This window comes from Pleurodeles waltl, chromosome 7, assembly GCF_031143425.1.
Source record: "Pleurodeles waltl isolate 20211129_DDA chromosome 7, aPleWal1.hap1.20221129, whole genome shotgun sequence".
Taxonomy (NCBI): Eukaryota; Metazoa; Chordata; class Amphibia; order Caudata; family Salamandridae; genus Pleurodeles; species Pleurodeles waltl.
Window position 1 is genome coordinate 173,573,607 of NC_090446.1, and position 22,988 is coordinate 173,596,594.

Consider the following 22,988-nt stretch of genomic DNA (forward strand, 5'->3'; position numbering starts at 1 on the left):
TACGAGCCCATTAGGGTTATTTCCTACCGCGCTCATGCGATGTCTGATTGGGTTGGCAGAAAAGCACAGAGGGAATACTCAAGGGAATCCCTCTCAGTGCCTTCCTCATACGAGTGTGAAACGGTCAATGCGCCTCCAAGCAGTCTTGACAGCACGCACTCGCCTCACAGGATTCCATCTGCGCAAAAAAGCACCCTCTGGCCGACCCGCACTGAATCAAAAGCGCGCAGCTGCAGCCTGTCACACGGAAAGTCAGGAATATCTCACCAGTAATTCTTGACAACCCAGCAAGCGGCGAGTAACAACACTTTGAAATGCAGTACAATCAAGCAATTTTCTCACAGAAACGTGAAGGGAAGAAAAGCTGTAACTTAACTGATTTACAGGCAGTGAAGAAGAAGGAAGAGGAAGGGACGTCACACGAAGATATACACCAGATGGTTATCTGATAGGACGGTGGTTACTATGAAGACTCTCTTGGACTTATGGGTCATGTAGTGTTAACATTTCTTCTTTATGTGCTTACGTTATGTTCTTCCAAACTGCTGTGACATTTATGTGGAGAAGAGAATGCATAATTCTCGCCTCAGGTCCTGACATAGGATAGAAAACTTTCTAGCAATTGCACCAAGAATTTTAGATTCTATTGAGGACACGGAAGGGAGAATTATCCCACCCATTGGGACAGGTAAGATGTTATGATAACTATCTTGTTGTCTGATATGTATATCATGATTGTAAATTTTCTCTTTTGCCTGCCCTTGTGATTCTTTCAGAGTTGTGGTTCTGAGTTCATATGTCCCATCTGTGTTTTCAGTCTCTGATCACAAGCAAGGCTGAAAAGTCTTGGTGCTCCAGTTCCCATTGGATGTCAGTTCTCTTCTGGGCATCGGTGACTCTGTGCTGAATGGATTCCTGGCTCAGATCAGAAGCAAGGATGAAGCATTTGGCAGATTCAGTTCTTGTTAGGTGTCTGTTCTCTTTTGGGATTCTGTTAATCTAGGTTATATGGATTCCTGGTCTGTGTAATTTTTCCTGTTATAAACTTTGGTTCAGTATACAAGGCGGACTGTTCTTAACACAAAGAAAGAGGTAGTCAAGATGGTGCCTCTCTGTTTTGCAGGTTATGTCTATACACTATTGGTGGACTGTGATGGATGTGTGGTTCAAAGTCTCGTGGAAAATATGGTTTGTTTATGTGTTTTGATTTTTTTTAGGGTCGAGTCCGCATAGCATGCGCTTGCACATGCGTATCGCTTGCGAGACGCTGTAGTAGTGAGAAAAGGGCTCAGAGCCCCGCCCATGTCACGTCAGTGTCTTTCATTGGCTGGTGGACTTGCCTTTTAAAATCTGCTTGCTTTCATTAGTTGAAGGCATGCATACGTCATGCCTTTTCCGGTGGTTAGCCCTCCTCGAACACAGCGACCAAGTACTGAAAACATACGAGGCTTGCTGTTTTCTGTCTGATTTGTGGACTACTTTTTCTCATTTTTCGCAGCGCGATCTCGCTGGTTTAGCAGCACGATCGCGCTCGTTTTTTGTTTTTTCCATTTAATGAGGCAAGAAAAGTCCTGTTGGGATATTACAAGTGCTAATAGCTCTATATCGGAGAAATGCGAGACCCGTTTCATTCCAAATGCTTGTTTTTAATTGTCTGCTGTTTTGGAGTAATAAAGATGGGGAATACACAATCCTCGTGTCAGGGTCATTAATAGAATCTAAAATTCTTGTTGCAATTGCTAGAAAAATATTCTAGAATCTAAAATTCTTGTTGCAATTGCTAGAAAAATATTCTAATCTCCTCACAGTAACGTAAATCAATAGAAAATCAGTTTCCCCGATTTTGTTTCAATAATCTCCCTCTTACCTGGTTCAAAACGTTGACATGTACGTTACCTGTTTATTGTTTTACAGTTTAGCATAAGTAATTGCAAGGACCAGGATTACGTGGGTACTAGGCAAGCGAACGTAATGACGTAGTATTTCTCACACATAAAGACAACTAGAACACACTTTGCGTTTTACGTGAAGGAATCTGCACAGGCACCTCTGCGCATGCGCAGGGCAATACCCAACATGGCTGTAATGTCGCACGAGCGACTGCTTCCGGCCGGAGCTCTTTTCATGTAACACTCAGTTCCGGAGTTGAGATTCTCACGTGTCTGAGAGAGCCTGGTTGTAGAGAAGTGGCAGGAGGTGAAGAGAGTGAAAATTGTGTTGCAGGATGCCCCGGCTTGCCGATCTTGATCTAATCGGAACCATTGGGGAGGAGGAGGATGTTCCTGAGGAGCCGGAGTCTGATTCTGGGGGAGAGGAGGTCAGTGGCGGTGGAGCAGGGTGGCACGGGCTGACAGATCACCTTTTACAGTCTTAAGCGGAATATGGCAACTCGTCCGATATTATGAACATGAATTCCAGCCACTCCTGATTTAAAAACCATCAGCCATGCAGAATAATTGATGGAGTAAGCAGATATGTGTCTGTATAGTGAGTCGATGGATTGGGAGGTGGTGTTGTAAAGGAAAAGTGACAGGCTACGATTGCAAATAAATTGTGCTCTCTGGTAACAAAGCAGATTGGTCGCGTAAGAAAAGGTAACATATGTGGAAACAGCGTATTTAAAAAAACACCCGTGATCTTTGTGAAAACTTAGCGAAGTGGGGCATAGAGTGAGAACGTACACGTATGCTGCAACTTGTCTAGACTGTACGGCAGATAACACCATGTGATGTCAGGGATTGGATTTGTAATTAGTGACGTTACTATATTTACATTAACCTTTGCCAAAAATGATTTGTGTGGATAGTCACTTTAATAAGAGTTTTTGAATCGTTATTGCTCAGAGCCTCCCCTTAAGAGAATTGTTTTGAAGTTATCCCCCCTTCCAAAACTTTGTGTCTAGGTTTAGAGGAGCAAGTGCGGCAGAGGTGATGTTGAATGCGATCATTTGAGGGGTACATTTTCTGTAGATCATAATCCACACTAAGTGTGAGATATAAAAGAGCAGCCAATCATTGTAATTGCAATAAAATACAATTACAACTAATCATGATTGTGGTGTTGTACCCATTTCACTCTTGGACCTGAATGCAACTGCAGCACTAATAAGCACTGCAGCCCTAAGTAGCAGGTTACCTCCTCTGTCTCTTTCTTCCCTACGCATCATTCATCCCAATTTTGAAATAGGTTCTCTGTCCATTTCAGAAAAAAGCTCCTAATAGTGTCTCCCTTTTTCAGCAAATGTGCCCGTGGGCCTAGTGCTGATAGGTAAACAACCCCATTTGAAATTAAAACAGCCATAATTGGGATGCAGTGGGCCCATCCAGAACTCCCACGGCACTAGTGCTGCTGCACCTGCTGCACTAATGATGGCTACCGCCTTGCAAAGCTCCGTTTTCTCTGCCCTTCATTAAAAAACGTGGGCTACCATGTTGCCACACCATTCTCTCTGCCATCTCTCTGAGAACAAGGCAAAGGTGTCTTCTCTGCTTCAATTTTCCACTCCCATCGGCCATTACTATGAGGTCCAAAGCAACACTGTCACAGTAAATATGAACTGGGCCATGATGCAGGAAAAATAAAACAGCAGTGAACCCTCATTCCGCTGGGCCCTGCTGCCACTGCACTTGCAGCACCCGTGATACCTACAGCCCTGCATGCTTTGTCACTCCACTGGGCTATCACTCCTGTGTTCTGAGGCCCAAAGCGGATTTTCTGCCTCGTGTGTTTAGAAAAAAAACACCAGTTGTAACCTATGCTCTAATACTGACAAGGAAAATAGCCCCCTTCTGCTTTATTATAGTAAGGCACCATTAATTGGGATGCAATGGCTACTCACACTCATTGCTCAATAGCTGCTGCACTGATGGTTGTGATGACACTTAAAAAAAAAAAAAAAAAAGGCATCGTACCCTTATTCACTGTTTTGCATAGGAGCATCTCTCGGGGGAAGCTGTCCATTTGTAAACAAAAAACAATAAGCCCCCACACTGCATCCTATCTTGTGCACCATCTCTATGACTCTTTTAATGGACCTCTCTCCTTTCTCCTGAGCCATCACTCCGAGGTCTGGGGAATCCTGGCTCAGCACCTGACTGCAACCCTCCTCCCTGCCACCTTTTACACAAACAAGTTCCCTTGAATGGTTAATGCTGACCTTGCGTTACCACTGCCTGAAGGTGGAAAAATGGGGAGTGGGGGAGAGAAAGAGAACTATAGAAGAAAAAAGCCACCTGACTAGGCTTTAGTTGATGGGGGTCCCTTAAATCTTCATGCTGACGGAAATGTATTCTTTTTGGAGAGGAAATGTATGGGTGTTGTACGTAGATTTCCACAGTGCACTCGTTTACTAAGGACACTTAGAAAAATGTTTGCACTAGGTAGTCTCATTACTTATTACACATACACCCCTTTCATTATTCAGTAGCCTTGCTTATATTGAAAACCAGTTTAAAATGATGACTTGCATATTCACAATGCGTGTTGTCAAAAGATGAGATCAGAGCGACTAGAAGTACACAAGCCACTAGTCTCCACTGTTCCAACCACGATTCAGTTCTCTATCTCTCTCTCTCTCATCCCATTAGCCAACTGAAGTTTCATAGCGTTAGAGTAAACTTCCCACCGACCAGTTTAATTTGCATTTATTTTTCACTATGCAGTGCATGCATTATTTTATATACAGTTACTTGAATGTGGAAAAACTGCTTAAAACAGTATTTTATTTAGCTACATCTTTGACCCATCACCCACACTCACTACCCCAGTCCCATTGCACTCTTGATTAAAGATCCAATACTTTTTTTAATGAACTTTAAGGGCAGCATGTGAAGAGAGCCTGGAAGTACACCAAATAAACAACATCGCGCTTCCTGGCCATCTTTAAGTACCAGTACTTGCAAAGGCATTTGCACTCCAATATGAGAAAGAATAAATCCACGGAACCCCATGGGTCGTGCCCCACAATTTGAAGACGTCTACCTTACGTTAATACAAAATCCCGACAGTCAAAGTTTACAGATGTGTGTGTGTGTGGCTGGAGATCGGGTCCACATCAGGTTTCAATACAGCAGATACCAGGCTTGTGGTGAGTGCCCTGCTCCCTTTGCTTTCTCAGAAATAATGTGAAAGCCACCAGCATAATTAAAAAACTCACTTTAAAGCACTCAGAAAAACTCATATTTGGTGATTGGAAAAATTATGACCCACCGTGCGCCTGACTATCTCGGACCACCTCCTCAATTATCCAAGGAAGTTAAAAAACTTAAAATCACCATGAACTCCAAGTTAACAATGAATGCCCAAGTGGACAAATTAGCACGAACAAGCTTCATCACCTTGAAGACTCTACAATGCATCCTCCCCCACCTCGGATTTCCACACAAGGTGCAGGCTACAATCTCGCTTGTACTATCGAAACTGGATTATGCCAATGGCCTCTACCATGGATCATCTCTGTCTATTATGAAAAAACGGAAACGTATTCAACACTCCACAGCCAGGCTACTATTACATGTAAAGCCACAAGCCCACCTTCAAGCTGCTTTGTATCACCCACAAAGCTATACATGGAACAGGACCGCTTTTTATCAGAAACAAAATAACCAAATACATTCAACAAAGAAACCTCCGCTCAAGATTGGCACCCCGCCTTATAACACCACCATACAAGAAAAAGACTATAGGTGGTACATCCCTTCTCCGTTCAAGCAGCCAAACTATGGAATTCATTACGCCCAGCTCTAAGATCTACAGATCTTGTCTTGAGAAGACTACTCAAGAGTTGGCTCTTTTCTTCATAACCACCATATTCAAACAAGCTATAGACTGTTTATGCCTGTGTTGATTAAATATTTTTAATCTGATTGTGTGTATTCTAGATATATATAGTTCTTTAGAAAATATGTATCACTACTATGTCATAACAATAAATTACACAGTCTTTAAACCTGTTTAACTTATGTATATTTACCCACAGTTAAAATTTGTATATGTATGTACAAATATATATGTGTATGTACTTCAAATATTACAAATCTTGAAAGTCTGTGTTTATACAGTACTACTTTTCTTCTCATATTATACCCATTATTATATTCCTTGGACATATATTCCCTTACTATGTACTTACATATCCATGTATTTATTACTCCAGTCCTACTGTACTAGAGAAAAAATAAAATAAAAATAAAATCTATAAATAAAATTTAAATTATACAATACAAAAATGAAACCCACTTCTAATAATGTGTTTCTGAGTCTCAATTCTATCAGTCTGCTTAGTGTGTTTTAATTAGACGTTCACACCCCTCTCAGTTGTTTCAGCCCTGGCACACACCGCTGTCTTTATCACTTCTGCTCACCACTACCTCCTCTCATCCATTCCCTTTTTATTGGCGAGCGCAAAGCGATCCGTCTCATTCTGTAATCTCTCTTTGGGCTTCCAACCACACCCATGTCACGTCAGTCACTTTCATTGGTTCGTGGGCTTGCCTTTTCAAATCTGCATGCTTTCATTTTTGAGGCATGCATACGTCATGCCCTTTTTTGTGTTTAGCCCACCTAATTAACGCAGGTAAACTACTAAAAACATATGAGGCTCGAAGTTTTTAGCATGGTGTCTGGACTAATTTATCTGTTTTATATTCCACGTAGCGCAATCGCGCTGCATTTTACATAGTGCAATCGCGCTACATTATTTTCTTCTTTACAACGCTAATAGCTCTAACTCGAGCAAATGCAAGACCCGTTGCATTGAAAATGCTTGTTGAACTGGCTACACCTTTCATCACTGTTGACCACTTCACTTTACTTTGGTATTGTAGGCGCCTCTCACCTATGTTTTCCTACTTCCTCTCTGATGTATCCTTCTCTGTTAGTAGGCAGTCTACTCTGACATACCACCCCCCACTCCACTACCTGTTGGTGTCCATCAATGATCACTGTTGTTTCTTTCCTTTTCTCATCCTACATCATTGCCTTTGGTGACATCTTTTTACTTACACTTTATTCTCTTTGTCAACTTTCTCACCCCTTCTTCAATAATGTCTTTGAGGCTGTCTTACGTCAGTTTACGATTAGACGACTATGCAGTCCCTTTGTTTCCCCATGCAGTGTAAATCTTAGTCGAAAGTTATATCCTTTTGTAGCTCACCTGCAACTACTTCTGCTGCTAGCTGCACTCTCCTCCTGGCATACCAATATTTACCATGTGTGCTAAAAACGTGGATGTTACTTTCAGTCCCTTTGTGCGTTCTTAATCTTTGATCGCCGCTGCAGTAAGATGCCAAATCCTGAACGTATGCAAAATTCGTCCTCACATCTCCTTCACATAGCCAAAACACTGATTATCACACTGGTCTTCAGCCAAAATTATTATTGAACTAGTCTTTTAGCAGCTCCCCTTAGCACACCTTTACCCCCTTGAAGTCTTAAACTTTGCTGATGGATACCATAAAGTTGCCTCAGATCCCTACTTCACACTACAGACCCCAGGAGGCTTGCCTTCTGTAAAACCTACAGGCTTTTAATTTATTTGCTAGTCTTCAAAGTCATTCATGGCATGTGCTCTGGTTACCTTTCTGTTTCTATATCCCAGTATAACCCCTGAAGCAAATTAACATCTGTTGATCTGCGTTACTTCACCACACTGGCACCACCATGAGTACCTTCCAGATTCCAGTTCCCCTATTGTTTTGAACCCACAGACTGTGCTAGTCATCCACTGACTATTAAAACAAGCATTTGCAACGCAATAGGTCTCATATTTGCTTGGGTTAGAGCTATTGGCTTTGTAAATACATAATTGGACTTTTCTTGCCACATAAATTGGTCGACCCTGCCGCATAATTTGGTCCTCTCGCCACATAATTTTAGTGGCCCTGCATATAACTAAAGCACTTCCATTTACCTTCGGCAGAAGCAAACAACACAGCTGCCCTGGCCGGTCTGCTGCCCCCCAAACCAGTCCATATTTTAACTTTTAAATCTACCCAGGGGATATAAATGGAACAATTACTTTTTGCAGTGTAAGGCAGAACAATGTAAATTGGACCATCCTTCTGCAATGTTGCAAACTAATCATAAGAATCTCTTGGCGTATGTGACATGCTAAAGTAAACAAATCTCAATCTGTAATGAAATGTGGGGATAAAGTAACCACAGTAACCTATTCTCTTGCGGTGATCTCCATAGAGTAAATTGCTTCTGCATTGTAAAACAAAGTAACGTAATATGGGCAACTACTTGCTGTAATCTAAAATGTAATAAAGTAATCCCTTGAAAAAATATGATAGACTAAATAATCTGTGATTTAATAAAGGGTTAATGCAAGTATACTTCCCTGAACTAATATAGAGCAACATCAGGAACCTAAAAAGCCCTCCAGCACCACTTAAACATCCTAAAAAAAGACAGTGATGCATAATTAATTCATGTAAAACAGACATCCTTTCAGGTCATCTCACCCTACTATTTTACATTGTAATCTCCACAGTCTGCTCACCATCAATGTCTCACAAGCGAGCGCATGCGCTAGTGCGTGCTCACACACGCAAGATGTAAAATAAATACAGACAATGTCATCTAAAGTTCTAGTTCAGAATCATGTCTGGGCCTTTGCAGAATATTAAATCTGAATAGAGAGCCAGTATTTTTCCCTGGGAAATGTGGCAACCCTATATGTTCTGCAAGCAGGCTTGCAACCTAGCAGTTACTTTAAGGGCATGACCAATGTTTTTATGTTTCAGCTGGTGCAAAAGTTAGGAAAATCACGTAGTAATTTTTCACCTTATCAACCCCTAATTTAAATAGTAAACTTCAAGAAGAAATAATTTAAAAATAACTTTCACAGCTGTCTTAATGATCCTTGACTGCTAATTAATGTAAACAAAGGCAGTAAAGCCATGTTAAAAATGAATACAGATTATTTTATATTAAGTGTTCAGGGGTGTGGAATTTATTAAAATATCTACTTGTCCAGGGGACAGGTTGCTTCTCAAATCTACTTGTCCTGTAAAAAGATCTACTTGTCCCTTTGGTGCCATGTAGTGTGGCGACAAATTATGGCCGCAATTAATAGCCTCTCTGATTATGCCAGGGCTACTACCATAGTAGGGCTTGAATACTTGCAGTTTCAATCCCTACTGTAGCAATTTCCTTATTTTGCCACCTTTCTGCAGATCTGCATACTGGGGCTGGAGGAAGCAGTAAGCAATAGTTCCAGGGCTGGAATGCCTTTGAGTCTGCAAACCTACTAACCTGCATGTTTTAAAGATTTTTACCAGCTTCTCTCTAATATTTTCCCATAATAAGAAAGGTTGGACATTTACTCCTGACAATGGCAGAATTAGAACTTCTTCCAGGGTTGGGAAGAAAGTGGCTGGAGGGAAAATGAACTTGCAAATGCTCAATAGATTGAGCAAATCTACACATCGTATTTACCCATGCTAAAATACAGTTCACAAATATTTTACAGGGGTACGACATATACCATGGGTGCACTTTTGTGACTTTCTTTAAGAATTTGGGGCCACATGTAGGTAGGTTCAGATTTGTGACCTGCAAATTGCGAGTCGCAAATCTGAATGTAGGATGGTGTCCTTGACACCATCTGTGATTCGCAAGGGCTTCACAAATGCCCATCTCATGAATAATCATGAGGTGGGTCGCAATTTGCGACCCCTTCGCGAATGGTGGCCTGCTGGAGACAGCAGACCACCATGTCTGTGACTGCTTTTCAATAAAGCAGTTTTTTTTTTTTTGTAATGCAGCCCGTTTTCCTTAAAGGAAAACGAGATGCATAACAAAAACGAAAAATGAAACGTTTTCGTTTAACTTTTTCAGAGCAGGCAGTGGTCCTGCGGACCACTGCCTGCTCTGAGAAAATGTTTGCAGTGACATTCACAATGGGGAAGGGGTCCCATGGGGATCCCTTCCCTTTTGCGAAAGTGTTAGCACCCATTTGAAATGGGTGCAAACTGCGAATGGTTTGCGCCCACGTTCGCGGTCACAAAACAATCCTACATTGCACTGCGAGTCGCAATTAGGAAGGGAACACCCCTTACTAATTGCGAGTCGCAAACCCGTTTAGTGATTCGGTAACCAGGTTACTGAATCGCAAAACTGGGCTTGTGCATCGCAATGTGCTTTTTGCACGTTGCAAACAGCGAAAGTCGCTGTTTGCGACATGCAAAAAGCTACCTACATGTGGGTCTTGGTCCCTAATTAGGTCTGGTGTTAACAAAGACATTTTGTTTTTATTAAACTTCTATTTCTCTCTCTTTCGGCTGGCTTTACTGTGAGTGATCGCATTCTGCTCTTCCACAAGGAGCATATTGCCACACAAAGTAGTTTTGTTCAGTGTCGGGAACTACAGTGGCAATCAGTGACGTAACGAAACTGGAGGGTGCCCCTTTGCAAAGAACATGGAGGAGCCCCCTCTCCAGACTCACTCAGGGCAGATGCTGTGCTGAAGGGGCCCCCTGGAGGGCGGCTGTGGGGCCTTTGTTATGCCGCTGGTGGCAACTTGTGCTTTTAGCGTTCAAAAACATTTTAGGGGTTTTGCCAGTGTTTGTTACAATGTTGAGGGCCTGGTAGCTCCCACAACAATAAAGTATTACAAAAGCCATGTCAAAACAAGACACGGATTGATGAAACTAAAAGACTTATAAAAATATGTCAGATCAGTTGGCTTTGTCAGTGTTTGTTTATTTTCATGCTTCCCATAATCGTGTTGAAAATGGTTACACTGATTTTCCATTCGAAATATTTTTGGGAAATACTAGCATGCATCAACACATTTTACTAAATGACACTTCATTTGCATATAACCAGAGAGCATTCTGGGAGCATTATACTTAGCCTCTTAGTCTAAACCTTTCAAACATGTGTGTACACGTTTTTTTTTTTTTTTTGTACTGGAACCAACGTCAGTAGTGAAGTGTGACCTTAAAACATTTATTTACAGCACTCACCCTAATAATGAAGGCTTTCAAATAATGAACCATAAATACAAGTTCGAACAGCATTATCTTTTGGAAACACATTACCTCAACTACAGAGAGTTCTACTCTCTGTAAACAGGCAGCCAAAGGGTTTGTGCTGCAGGGGGTTGGGCCTACTTGTCCCAAGGACAAAGTAAACATAAAAACTTGTTGCCCTTGACCCCAAACCAGATGTCCCGGGCGTCGGGCGATAGGAATTCCACATCCCTGGTGTTATTTAAATATCATCCTAGTCCTTTGAAAAATCATGTACACAAACGGCTAGTATTTTTCTCTGGGTAAGGTGTGAACCTTAACTGCACGGAGCATCTCCTGTATGACAGTTGGCTGGTGACAATGTTGACCGCTGCTTGTGCCTGCTGTGCCTGGCTGCGCCACCCTGTAAACACTACATAGCCAGGCCTGGAAGTCTCACCCTTTTGCGCCTAAGTAACTTCAAGCTGAACAGCTTGCAAACCGCTGATGTTATTGGCCAGCCTGTTCAGTTATGTTTTCATTCTATACGTTCTTCTTATTTCCCCCATAGCTGCACACCTGAAAATAGACTTCAGACAGCTTTACCAAGCGAGGTTTTCTGAAAAAACAGATGGCAGGGAAAATAAACATCAAAGTCAACTGCGGCTGCTAGTGACAACAAACACAGTATCTCTTGAGTGTAAAAATATGTGTACATACGGCCTGTATTTTTCTCTGGGAAAGGTGACAACCCTAACTTCATGGACCATCTCCTATACAACAGTTGGGTCAGAACAATGCTGACCGCTGCTTGTGCCTGCTGTGCCTGGCTGCGCTACCCTGTAAATGCCTCATAGCCAGGCCCGGAAGTCTCACCCTTTCGACCTTAAGTAACTTGAAGCTGATCAGCTTGCAAACCGCAGATGTTATCAGCCAGCCTGTTCAGTTATGTTTCCATTCAATACGTTCTTTTTATTTCTCCCTCAGCTACACTCTCGAGAATAGACTTCAGACAGCTTTACCAAGCAAGGTTAACTGAAAAACAAATGACAGGGAAAATAAACATCAAAATCAACTGCGTCTGCTAGTCACAACTAACACATTATCACTTAAGCGCTGAAGAGACTTCTGTTGATAGTTAATTAGAATTTTAAGTAAAATCTTTTTTTTTTATAAAGAAATTTTATTACATTTTGCATAGAACAATTATGAATACAGCACAACATGATGCCAACGGGCATCAAAACAATACAATAAAGGTCAAGTCCCCGGTCCCTGCTGCTTTCATCACTAATGTTACTCACCATCCCCTCTTAAAGGCCCGCTACATCCTCCCATTTCCCCCATATCTTCTTGTGTTTGTGTAAGCAACCTCTGGCCTCGTACACAAGTCTCTCTCGCTGCGCACACCAATCCACTCCCCGTCTCCACTTAGTCAGTGCCGGAGCCACCCTGGCCTTCCAGTCTGCCATTATGTCCCTTTTGGCCACCAGACATGCCACCCCTAAGAAGGACCGATCTGCTCTTCGTAGCTCTGTATCTCCCATTACCCCGAGAAGGAGGGGCAATGGCGACCTCTTTACCTCCTTCTGTAGGGCCTCAGATATCTCTTGCACCACCCTTTCCCAATAGGTCATTATAATCGGGCATGTCCATACCATGTGGTAGAAATCCGCTGTATGATACCTGCAGCGGGGGCATTCCGCTGTGGGGCGGAGGCCTGCTTTATGTAACATGGCGGGTGTGAGGTATGCGGTGTGAAGGAAATAGGATTGTATTAAACGGAAGCGTGTGGCCATTGTTAGGGAGCGTGGGGCCATTAGTGCTTCTGTCCAGTCCGCTACTTCCATGGGTCCCACCCAACTCTCCCACCTTTGGCGAAGCTCTCTCAGGGGTCCCCCAGTGGCGGTGATTAAGGAGCGGTAAATCTGAGAAACCCCTCCCCTTCCCAGGACTCCCATCAGTGCCTTGGCTTCCATGGGGCTGTGCTCAGGTATGGTGTCTCCTGTCTGCAGGTGAACTAGCAGGGCATGACGTAGTTGGAGATATCGATGGAATTGTGTTTTGTTTAAGGAATATTGTTTCTGGAGGTCTTGAAAAGATCGTATATGTGTCCCTCTCCAAATATCTCCCAGCGTGGAGATCCCTATGGTGTCCCATTTCTGGAAGCCCTCCAGACCTGCTACATGTATCAGCTGCTTCCCCTGCCATAGCGGGGTTTGTTGGGTTAGGCGCCCCCACCATCCCGTCACTTTCTGGGCTGTACGCCAACCCAGAAGTACCATTTTGGTCACATCTGGAGTATCCCGGGGTATCGGGCTCCCGTAGAGTATGTCAAGGATCTGTGGGTAGCCCATTGTCTGCAATTCTAGTTGGTATGCGGGGTCTGTCCATCCACCTCCCATCCAGTCATTAATTACAAGTATATGCATCGCTAGATAATAGTATTGAATATTCGACATGCCCAGTCCACCCTCATAAACATCCCTCTGACAGGTTTTCAGCGACAGTCTTGTACGTGAGCCACTCCATATGAATTGGCGTGCTAAAGAATCCATCTCCCTGAACCATCTCACGGGGAAGGGGTGCGGAAAATTCTGCAGGAGGTATAAGATCCTGGGGAGAATCATCATCTTGTACAGCGCTATTCTACCAAGTAGATTCAGGGGGAGGGCCCTCCAGCGCAGAAGGTCGGTTTTGATTTTCTTTGATAGCGGCGTGACATTGAGTTCCCACGCTAGCTCGGGGAGAAGTGAGATATGTATCCCAAGATATTTAAAGCTGTTTCTCCGTATCGGGATATTCCGTTGCCAATCTATACAGTCGTGCGAGCGATGAAGGGGGATCAGTAAAGATTTGGCTGGGTTCAGGGTCAGCCCTGAGGCTTCTGCGAAAAGTCTAAGGATCTCTAGGACGCGTGGGCCGCTTTTGGATGGATTAGAGATATACAGGAGCACATCATCTGCGTACAGAGCCACTCTGTCTTCCGAACCAGAGGGCCAATGCCAGCCCTCGATCAGTGGGTCGCCTCTCATTAATATCGCCAGCGGCTCTATCACTAGTGCGAAGAGCAGGGGAGATAACGGGCATCCCTGTCGAGTCCCACGACCAATGGGGATTAGGTCGGAGACTACTCCGTTTACCCTAATTCGAGCCGTCGGGTTAGAGTATAGGAGTTTCACCAGTCCCCGGAATTTAGGTCCGAGCCCGTTTTTACATAGGACCTGATTGAGGAAGGACCAATCTACCGTATCAAAGGCTTTTTCGAAGTCGAGTAAAAGCAGTGCCAACTGCGTATGCGATAGCACTTTGCGGTGCGCCAAAGCAAGATGTAATCGTCTGATGCAGTGTCTTGTGCTACGAGTGGGCATAAAACCACACTGGTCAGGGTGCACCAGCGTGGGCATTACCTCCCTCAGTCTGGAAGCAAGGATCGAAGAGAGCACCTTGACTTCCACATTTAGGAGTGAGATAGGCCGGTACGCTGAACATTGTCGTGATGGGGGTTGAGTTTTGGGGATCACCACAATAGTGGCTTGATCAATCTCTGTTGGGAAGCGGCCTTGATTCTCCACTTCTTCGTACATGTTGAGCAGGTGGGGACCCAGAATATCGCTACATTTACTATAAAATTCCGCTGGAAAGCCGTCGGGCCTGGTGTTTTGCCTGATGCCAGTCCCGATATTGCGCTGCAGACTTCCACAAGACCGATGGCCTCGTCCAGTCTATCTCTCGCCTCTGGAGTTACCACGGGAAGGGTAATCTCATTTAGTAGGGGGGGGGACTCTCTCTCAACAGCAGGGCGTGGATGCCTAGCGTATAGACGGGCGTAGTAGGAGGCGAAGCTATGTGCGATTTCCACTGCTGTTTTGACAAGGGTGCCTGAGTCATCTAAGATCTCCGGTATAATACTGTTAGCCATGGGGCGGGTGGCCAGCCAATGCAGTAGTTTCCCGTTTTTATCCCCCCATCCATAAATTCGGCTTGCTGAGGCTCTCCACATGTGCTTGGCCGAATCTAGCATTATATGTTTAATATCTTCTCTTACCCTGGTCAGTTTCCTCATGGTCGTGGCCGATGCCAAGTTTTTATATGTTGGCATTCGAGTCTCCGGGCCTTGTTCTCTAGCTCGGTGATTTGGGAATTATGATCTCGTTCACGGGACCGAAGAATGCTTCTGGCATGTCCTCTAATAGTGGCCTTGCAAGCAGCCCATAGCATTCCTGGGGATCGAACCGAGCCTTCATTTAATTCGAAATATTGGTCTAGGTGCAACCTGATCTCTTGGGTGTACTCTGTATCTTGTAAGTTCCACGCGTTCAAGCGCCACATAGGCCGTCTGGTAGGGTCTGCTCTACCCAGCCGGATCCGTATTGGCGCATGATCGGAGACCCCCCGTGGAAGAATCTCAGCTCCTGCTACTTTTAAGAAATCTAGGGCGTGCATGAATACCAGGTCTATTCTGGATTGCGTCTGGTGGGCTGCCGAGGTATGTGTGTATTGGCGCTCCTTGGGATGCCAGGTGCGCCACACCTCACACAAGCCAAGGCTCTCCGCCCAATTACTTAGGGCTGAGGCCCGCTTGGATCTATGTATGGTAGCTTCCCCAGAAATGTCCAGCCTTGGGTCCAGGACCGCGTTAAAGTCGCCTCCCAGCAGGGTAGTTCCTTGGGGTAATCCTGAGGTTACTCGGTGGAGCGAAAGTAGGAAGGAGTCGTGATTTGCCCGGGGCGCATAGGCGCATACCAAGTTTAGCGGTTGTCCGTGAAGAGTCCCCGTGACCACCATGAATCTACCCTGTGAGTCAGATTGCGTGGAAGTGATTACCATGGGCAGAGATCGGTGGAGCAGAATGGCCACTCCTCTAGAGCCTCTGGAAAACCCTGCATGATATACCCTATCGTGTCCTCCTCTCGCAAGCATAGGGCATCTGGACCCAAGAAGATGGGTCTCTTGTAGTAGAACTACTGAGGGAGAAGACCTGCGGAGGGTGTTAAATACTGCCGATCGTTTGATCTTGTCTAACAGGCCGTTTACATTCCAGGAGAGGACTTGGGTTACTGAGGACCAAGCGTGAGGTGTAACACTGTTGGGCATGTTTGGATGTGCGGGAGCAAGCCCAGGGATGACCGTTTCGGACATGACCGTAAAATTTTAAATCTACAAACCAGGCTAACCAACTTGTCGCCTCTTAAACCTAACTTGAACTTCCCCTCCCCCCTAAACTCCCCCCCTCCCCTAAGTAAAATCTTTGATACAAAAAATGCAGTGAATCAAACAGGTGGGTAAAAGTACGAATAATCATGTGCGTTTGACATGGGAAAATATATTACTTTTCAAACCCCAATGAAAACAAGCAAGCCTCCACTGGGGACCGCATGCTCTGCTCCACTAAGAGCATATAAGATAACAGCCTGGTTAACAGCCTTGTTTACAGCAAGGCTAAGCTGAGAGCAAGGATGCTCTGCAAATGGAAACTGACGCTTCACTGAACACTAGCAGGCAACAAAGGGAAAAAAAGGCCACTAAAAAAAAAGTTAAACAGGACAAATCGTAATTATACTGTAGTTGGTCCCTGCTCCCAAAGAGAAAATGAAGGGACAAAGAGGCATGACTGACCACTAGCAAGGAAGGATTCTTAAATGACACTGAAACGAGCAAATGAAATGGCTTTACGCCCGCAGTAAGTATAATAAAAGTATACAAAAGTCTGTATGATTACGCTCGACCTAACCAACCTAACACTACAGAAATATGAAACAGAAGCAAACATTTACCTCTTGAGACTCAAAGGGCACTACATACCTCAAACAGTGGACACATTAGCTCTTCACGCAAGGCTGCTATATGTGCTTTGTGTTTACTATCTTCAGAAGGTTTCTCCTTGCAATGCTTGCATAGACACAGTAGCTTAACACATACCATTTGAATTTTGTAATTGCGTTCAATATATTAATTTCCCTAGGTACCGTAAATCAAAAAACTGTTATAATTGAAATGTTCCTTGCTGGCCTGAAAATGTTTGTGTGGGTGGGGATTTTGGGGGTGGAGGTCGTGAGGGAAGATGGGTTCCTGGCACAGTTGAAGGCCACACAGGGGCTGGTAGGGTAAGGGAGTGCTGCTTATAGTGAGTTGTGTGTTTAGAAGTTGACAGATGGAGTAGGCAAGACAAAAGTTAAAGTCAGGATGCAAGATGAGCACTGGTATTTTATTGAGAGGCTTCACTGATCATTAATTATATGCTTTCTTTAAATGCATTTTTATCTTCTGTATTTGAATTGCGGCTGCTGTCCATTAATGTATGTTTCAGGTGCTCTGCTTCCCTGCAGTTGGTTCCTTCTTCAGTTTCTAATAGTCTTACAATAACTTGTTTGAAGTAAAATCACCAGCAGTATTAAATTCTTATCCATCAATTGAACATTTTATAAGAGAAATGTAATGTTTTAATTCTTCAGAGTTAATTCTTGCTTTCATCATCAAGTACGTGTTTCATTTGTTGTAGGACATTTCTCTCCCTCACGACTGTTAAAGGTAGCTTGCCACCTACCTTTTACAGCTATTCTGTGCCTCTGTTTCTGTGTTCAATAATTAAGACCCCAAATAGAGACCAGAATTTACAACCGCCTGTTACAACTAAACACACTAAATATGTGCAAAAACTATACAAATTTATGCTAAAAGTACTATTTATAACAAGTTTCCAAATGTAACTGTTGGCCTTACTTGAGCTGCACCTGATGAGGAGAGTAAACCTATAAAGAATAAATATAAACCAATGGGAAAACACATGTAGGAGTGACTGATAATAAGAAAAAGAGTGCACGTAGAAAAAAGTAGGATGATAAAACTGAAAGAACACTCATTTGTGGAAGAATACAATACATAGTGCAATATTAGTACAGTTTTAACCAACATCAGAGTTTTTCATGATTCTTGCTTTGACTTCTATTATCACAGCATTGTGGACTGGTAAAGGAAGCTTGAGAAAGGATGGGGTAGATTACAGTAGTGACTGTAAAGGAAATAATATTTACTAAGGGTGGAAAAATGAGGAAAATAGGTGGTAGATCAGAAGGTAAGTATGGGATTTCAGAGGTGCAAAAAAACAGGATTATGAGTGTCGGAGTGATCGTTATGAAGATAGCATTGAGAATGTAAATTTATTGGATGGGGTAATAGGCCGAAAGGAATGGTGGGATGTGACCAAGGTTTAAGGTTCAGACATCTCGGGAGTATCTGCAACCACATTCATTATTCGCTGGGAGGTCGATAGTGAAATTGGAGTTTGGCAATGAGAATGGATTTATACATTATTGTATTGTTTTCTGGTAGTAATGCCCTTCTATTTTTCTGTTTAGGATAAGCCTATTGTTTTGGGCCGAAAGAAACAGAAGCAACGAAGTGCAGACTTCAATGAGAATTTTTTCTTCACAGAGAAAGATGGTTTGCATGATGATGACTGGGCGATGGCGGATGTTATGCGCCAGCTGAAGAAGGTAAGAAGTTTCACGCTCATGGTTAGCCAATGGGTATTCTCTAAGGGCTGGTTTATGGCATCCAAGGACCATCTGAGGTGTTGCTTTCTTAGCATCAAGAAAGCTGCAGCTGGGCTACATAACAGGGTGCAGCAGATTGACTATTTGGAGTTTTTACTTGGAGTTTTTACTTCCCTTTCTGCCCTCCTGCTTTCTGACAGACTGTCAGCATAAGGCTTATTATTTTTGATGTACTTCATCCTGCACCTTTTTCATTCACTGAGGGCCTGATTTTAGAGTTTGTGGCGGATATCGCTTCCACTGTGTTACAACCGTATTACAATCCCATAAATAGCCTGTGGAGATACAGTATATCCATCACGCTTGTGATGTAGTGACCTGTCCGCCAAACTCTAAATCAGGCCCTAAGTCACTACAGCTTAGATGCTAGTTAGCCATGCATGCATATCAAGGAAATCATTCTTAGTGTTTGCTTTTTGCGTCCCTTACTCTCATCGGCTTAGTGCAAGTCCGGATGCATGCAGGACACTATGAGCCTTGCTTGAGTGCCGCATATAATGTACTGTTGTGAAAGGGTGGATCTGTTTCAGAATCCTGGCTCTAGTGAGCACAGCTTGTTAAGCTGGCCAGACAATCATGCACATGTGTGCTTATATGTGGTTTGCTATGTAGGGAGGAGACGCTAACTTGTGTTTCAGTGAGGGAGTGAACTCTCTGGGATATCTTGCGATATTGTAATACACAAAGGGAAAAAAGGTGATAAGTCTCTTTCTTGGATGATGTGCTTACTGGGAAAGCGGCATCTGTCTGGAGTTTGAGGACCATTTTGTTCTTGCTTTTGATGTCCCTGTCCCGCCTTGCAAAAGCCATCAACATCTGTACAAACAGAACAAAGTGTGCTGACAAAGGTCAGAGCTTTCTTCATATGGAGCATGCAACTTGCCTTTCACACGCAATCGGGGATATTGAGTGCAGGCCATGATGGACTTCTAAATTGAAACATGCTTATGAACACAAACTGATCAAAGACACTCCAGAGCATATGTTCTCCAGTCTATCACGTGGACCCGCCTAAGAGACTCAGCAGATGCTTATGGTGTTTTCACATGTGCAGCATTTCCAGAGTCGTTTAGAAATATAAATATGTTACATTTCTTTTTTCCTTTACAAAACAATGTTTTTAGGAAGACAGATTATTGAAGCCTAAAATGCGTTAATGCTGACATTCTTTAAGTTAGAATTATTTTATTTTATTCATATTTTGTTTCGCAAATCTCTAGGATTGAAACTTTACATTATATTAATTTGCGTTTTTTATTATCTCAAATCATTTGCAATTTATAGAATCTTTGTTGTTTCCATCAACCTACAATTTCAGTGTCGTAATCCATATTCGCAGCTGTCTCCATGGGCACAAGATACCATAAACTTATTTTATACAGTATTTTCAAAGAAAAAACTTCGAGTAGGCCCCAAAGATTTCAGAAGACATTTAAACAGGATACTTAAACATACTCCTAGTTTATGATGTTGAAGGTATGAAGGTGCCGAAGATTTAATCTTCATAACACTGTTCATATCAGCTGCCAACCTAACCTCTCCCATTACAGCAAATTAAGCTGACTCATAGTTTTGGCCAACCTACAATCAAACTGGAAATCCTGTAAGGTGTTTACATCAGTCTCTTGTTTAAGACTTTCAAGTGTTTGCAATCTTAAGTGTTCAGAAAAGCAAACATTTTGGAAAAGGTGCTGTAACACCAATGCAGTACATCCAGTTAGGCAATCCATTTGAGGCTCCTGCACACAAGAAATGATGCTCACTCTGCAACCCTAGAAAGTTAAGCATTTAAGATATTGAATTTGTTTGTTAGCATTTTAAACCAATGTAAGACAAAGAAGGGTCTGATTGACCATTGCTGCACAGAGCATTCAGCTCTAAACTCATCAGTGGAACGGACGATGTCTGTGTTAGACCGAATTATATTTTCTGGTAAACAGTTGGGAGAACCTTTAAGTTGTGGAGCCTCCACAAAAAACATCACAGGAAAAGACTGTTGGTTTTATATTGACAGGGCCATAGGCAGCCTCCTTATTCGGGTGCTAGAGACAACCCCTCATAGGTCTGTTGAAAACCAATTAGTTAATTTATCATGGCTTAGTTTTTTTAAAGATTTGTGATCCGTGTCAGTATGAAAACATGCTGCCATCACTTACCATACTTGCCTAAACTTGTAAGATGATGCTTGTTTGCAACATACTGCATGTGCTTGTGCCAAGTGGAGCATGCCTGCTTGATGAATATGTTGACTCTAACAAGCTGTAGGAAAGTAACCTCTTTTTAGCATAATTCCCCCCCAATGTTTGCCTGCTGTCAGTGTGTTTTGACTGTGTTCACTGGGATCCTGCTAACCAGGACCGCAGGGACTGTGCTCTCTCCCTCTAATTTTGGTTGCTTAGGACTTAGCACATCCCACAATTGACATACTGGTGCCCCAGTACAAGTCCCTAGTATACGGTACTGGGTACACAGGGCTTTGGGGCACCAGGGGTTCCCCATGGGCGGCAGCACATATTGTGGCACCCATAGGAGCCCACACACAATGTCTCTGCCAGGCCTGCCATTGCAGCGTGTGTGAAAAGGTGCATGCACCCTTTCACCACAGGTCACTATAAATCACCCATTTGGTAGGACATCCTAGCCCAGAGGGCAGGGTGCATGTACCTGTGTGTGAGGGCACCCCTGCAAGAGCAGAGGTGCACCTACAAACTCCAGCTCCATTACACTGGACTTTATAGGTGCGGATAAGCCATTTTATCCATGTGTTTGGTGTCAAACATGTCGAAATCATACCCCCAATACTGTTGCCAGTATTGGTTGTATGATTCCATGCACTCTGGGGTCTACTTAGAGGACCCCCAGCATTTCTCCAACTAGTCTCCTTGGGTTTTCCAGGCACCCCGCACTGCTGCCACCCCTCAGGCAGATTTCTGCCCTCCTGCTGCTTGACAGCCCAGGCAGGGGAAGGCAGAACCAAGGAATTCCTGCAGGAGGTGGTAGTATTTGTGTTACACTAATAAAGTACCTTTCTTTTTGCAACACTGAGTGTTTTCTTTCATGTGTGTAAGTGCTGTGTGATTATAGTGCTATAGCATAAGCTTTGCATATCTCCTGGATAAGTTGGGGCTGCTCATTCACAGCTACCTCTGGAGAGCCCTGGCTTCCTAGACACGGCCTACACTTCACTAATAGGGGATAGCTGTACCTGGTATATGGCGACAACACCATAGGTGCTCACCACACAGCAGGCCAGCTTCCTACATTGGTGGTGCAACGGTGGGATAAGACACTTGCAGTTGCCTTAGCACTCTGTCACTAGTCACTTTACACAGGAAAGACTAGTACCACCTGTTAGGTACCGATTACACTTAGTTGTCAGGAGTGTAGTCTCCTAAGTTTGGGTAAACAAGGGGTCTGCGATAGCCCTTGCTTCAAACTTTCCTAATGAGCCTTGTTGTTAGAATAGTTGGGTACACCTACACCACTCTAGCAAGAATGTCCTCAATAAAGCACAACTCTACGGCCCCAGACTCACACTATGAGTGTTCTACCTTCCAAGAGCTGAGAGACATGAGTCCCACACTAGAAAACTGTAGACAGTGAGAAATCCCAGTAAGAGTCTGCTTCTAGGGTTATTCCTATAGGCTGACAAGGCTAATGTAGGCAGACAGGAGGAGGAAGACGTAGAAACTGACCATCCAGCCCTAGACAGGTTAGATTTAGGCTACACTGGGGAAGGTCAGGAAGAACCTAGGGAACACCACAACATTGGGATATTGCCTATAAAGTATTCAAGTATTTGTGTTACCATAATAAAGTACTTGTATTTTTGTAACACTGTGTGTAAGTGTTGTGTGACTATAGTGGTATTGAATAAGCTTTGCATGTCTCCTACATAAGTCTTGGCTGCTCATCCACAGCTACCTCTAGAGAGCCCTGACTTCCTAGACACTGCCTGCACTTCACTAAGAGGGGAACCTTGACCTGGTATAAAGTGACAACACCAACGGTGCTCACCAGGCCAGTTTCCTACACCAGTAATCAGGCAACACCTCTCTTTCCTTGTATCTAGTTGGATCTGTCTTGCAGAGTCTGATGAAATATTATCACATCACTCCCATGCTTATGAAACTCATTTGGCTTCTTCTCCCTGCTCTAATCATCTTCAAAGCCAGCTAAACGAAGAAGGAAATATTTGTAAAATTCTTGGAAAGATAGCTGTTGGAGTTTGTTTCTGAAACACTGCCTCCCCTGTTCATGGTGGGGAAGGTGTTGAGTATTGGTGAAAAGGGCTGTCGCTGGGGCTTTCTCTACTTCCCCGATCACTACTAACTATATTTGCAGTGACAGAAGCATTCATACCGCAGGAAGCAGGGTTCTGTGATGAGGCCAGACATGGTTTTCATTAAAATTTTTCTTTAAAGTACACAAAATAATCAGCAGGCTTCAAAATCTTTTGAGGAAGTAAAAATGA

General features: G+C 43.5%; 1 protein-coding gene across 1 annotated transcript in view; it reads left to right on the plus strand.

The window, feature by feature from the left end:
* The first annotated feature begins 2,100 nt into the window (after positions 1 to 2,100).
* DDX27 (DEAD-box helicase 27) overlaps positions 2,101 to 22,988 on the plus strand; it is a 240,072-nt gene continuing 219,184 nt past the window's right edge. Inside the window, exons 1-2 of the mRNA XM_069243478.1 lie at positions 2,101 to 2,317; positions 18,317 to 18,454. Of these exons, the coding sequence (XP_069099579.1) occupies positions 2,225 to 2,317; positions 18,317 to 18,454 (231 nt within the window). The 5' untranslated portion in view covers positions 2,101 to 2,224. The remainder of the gene's footprint in view (positions 2,318 to 18,316; positions 18,455 to 22,988) is intronic.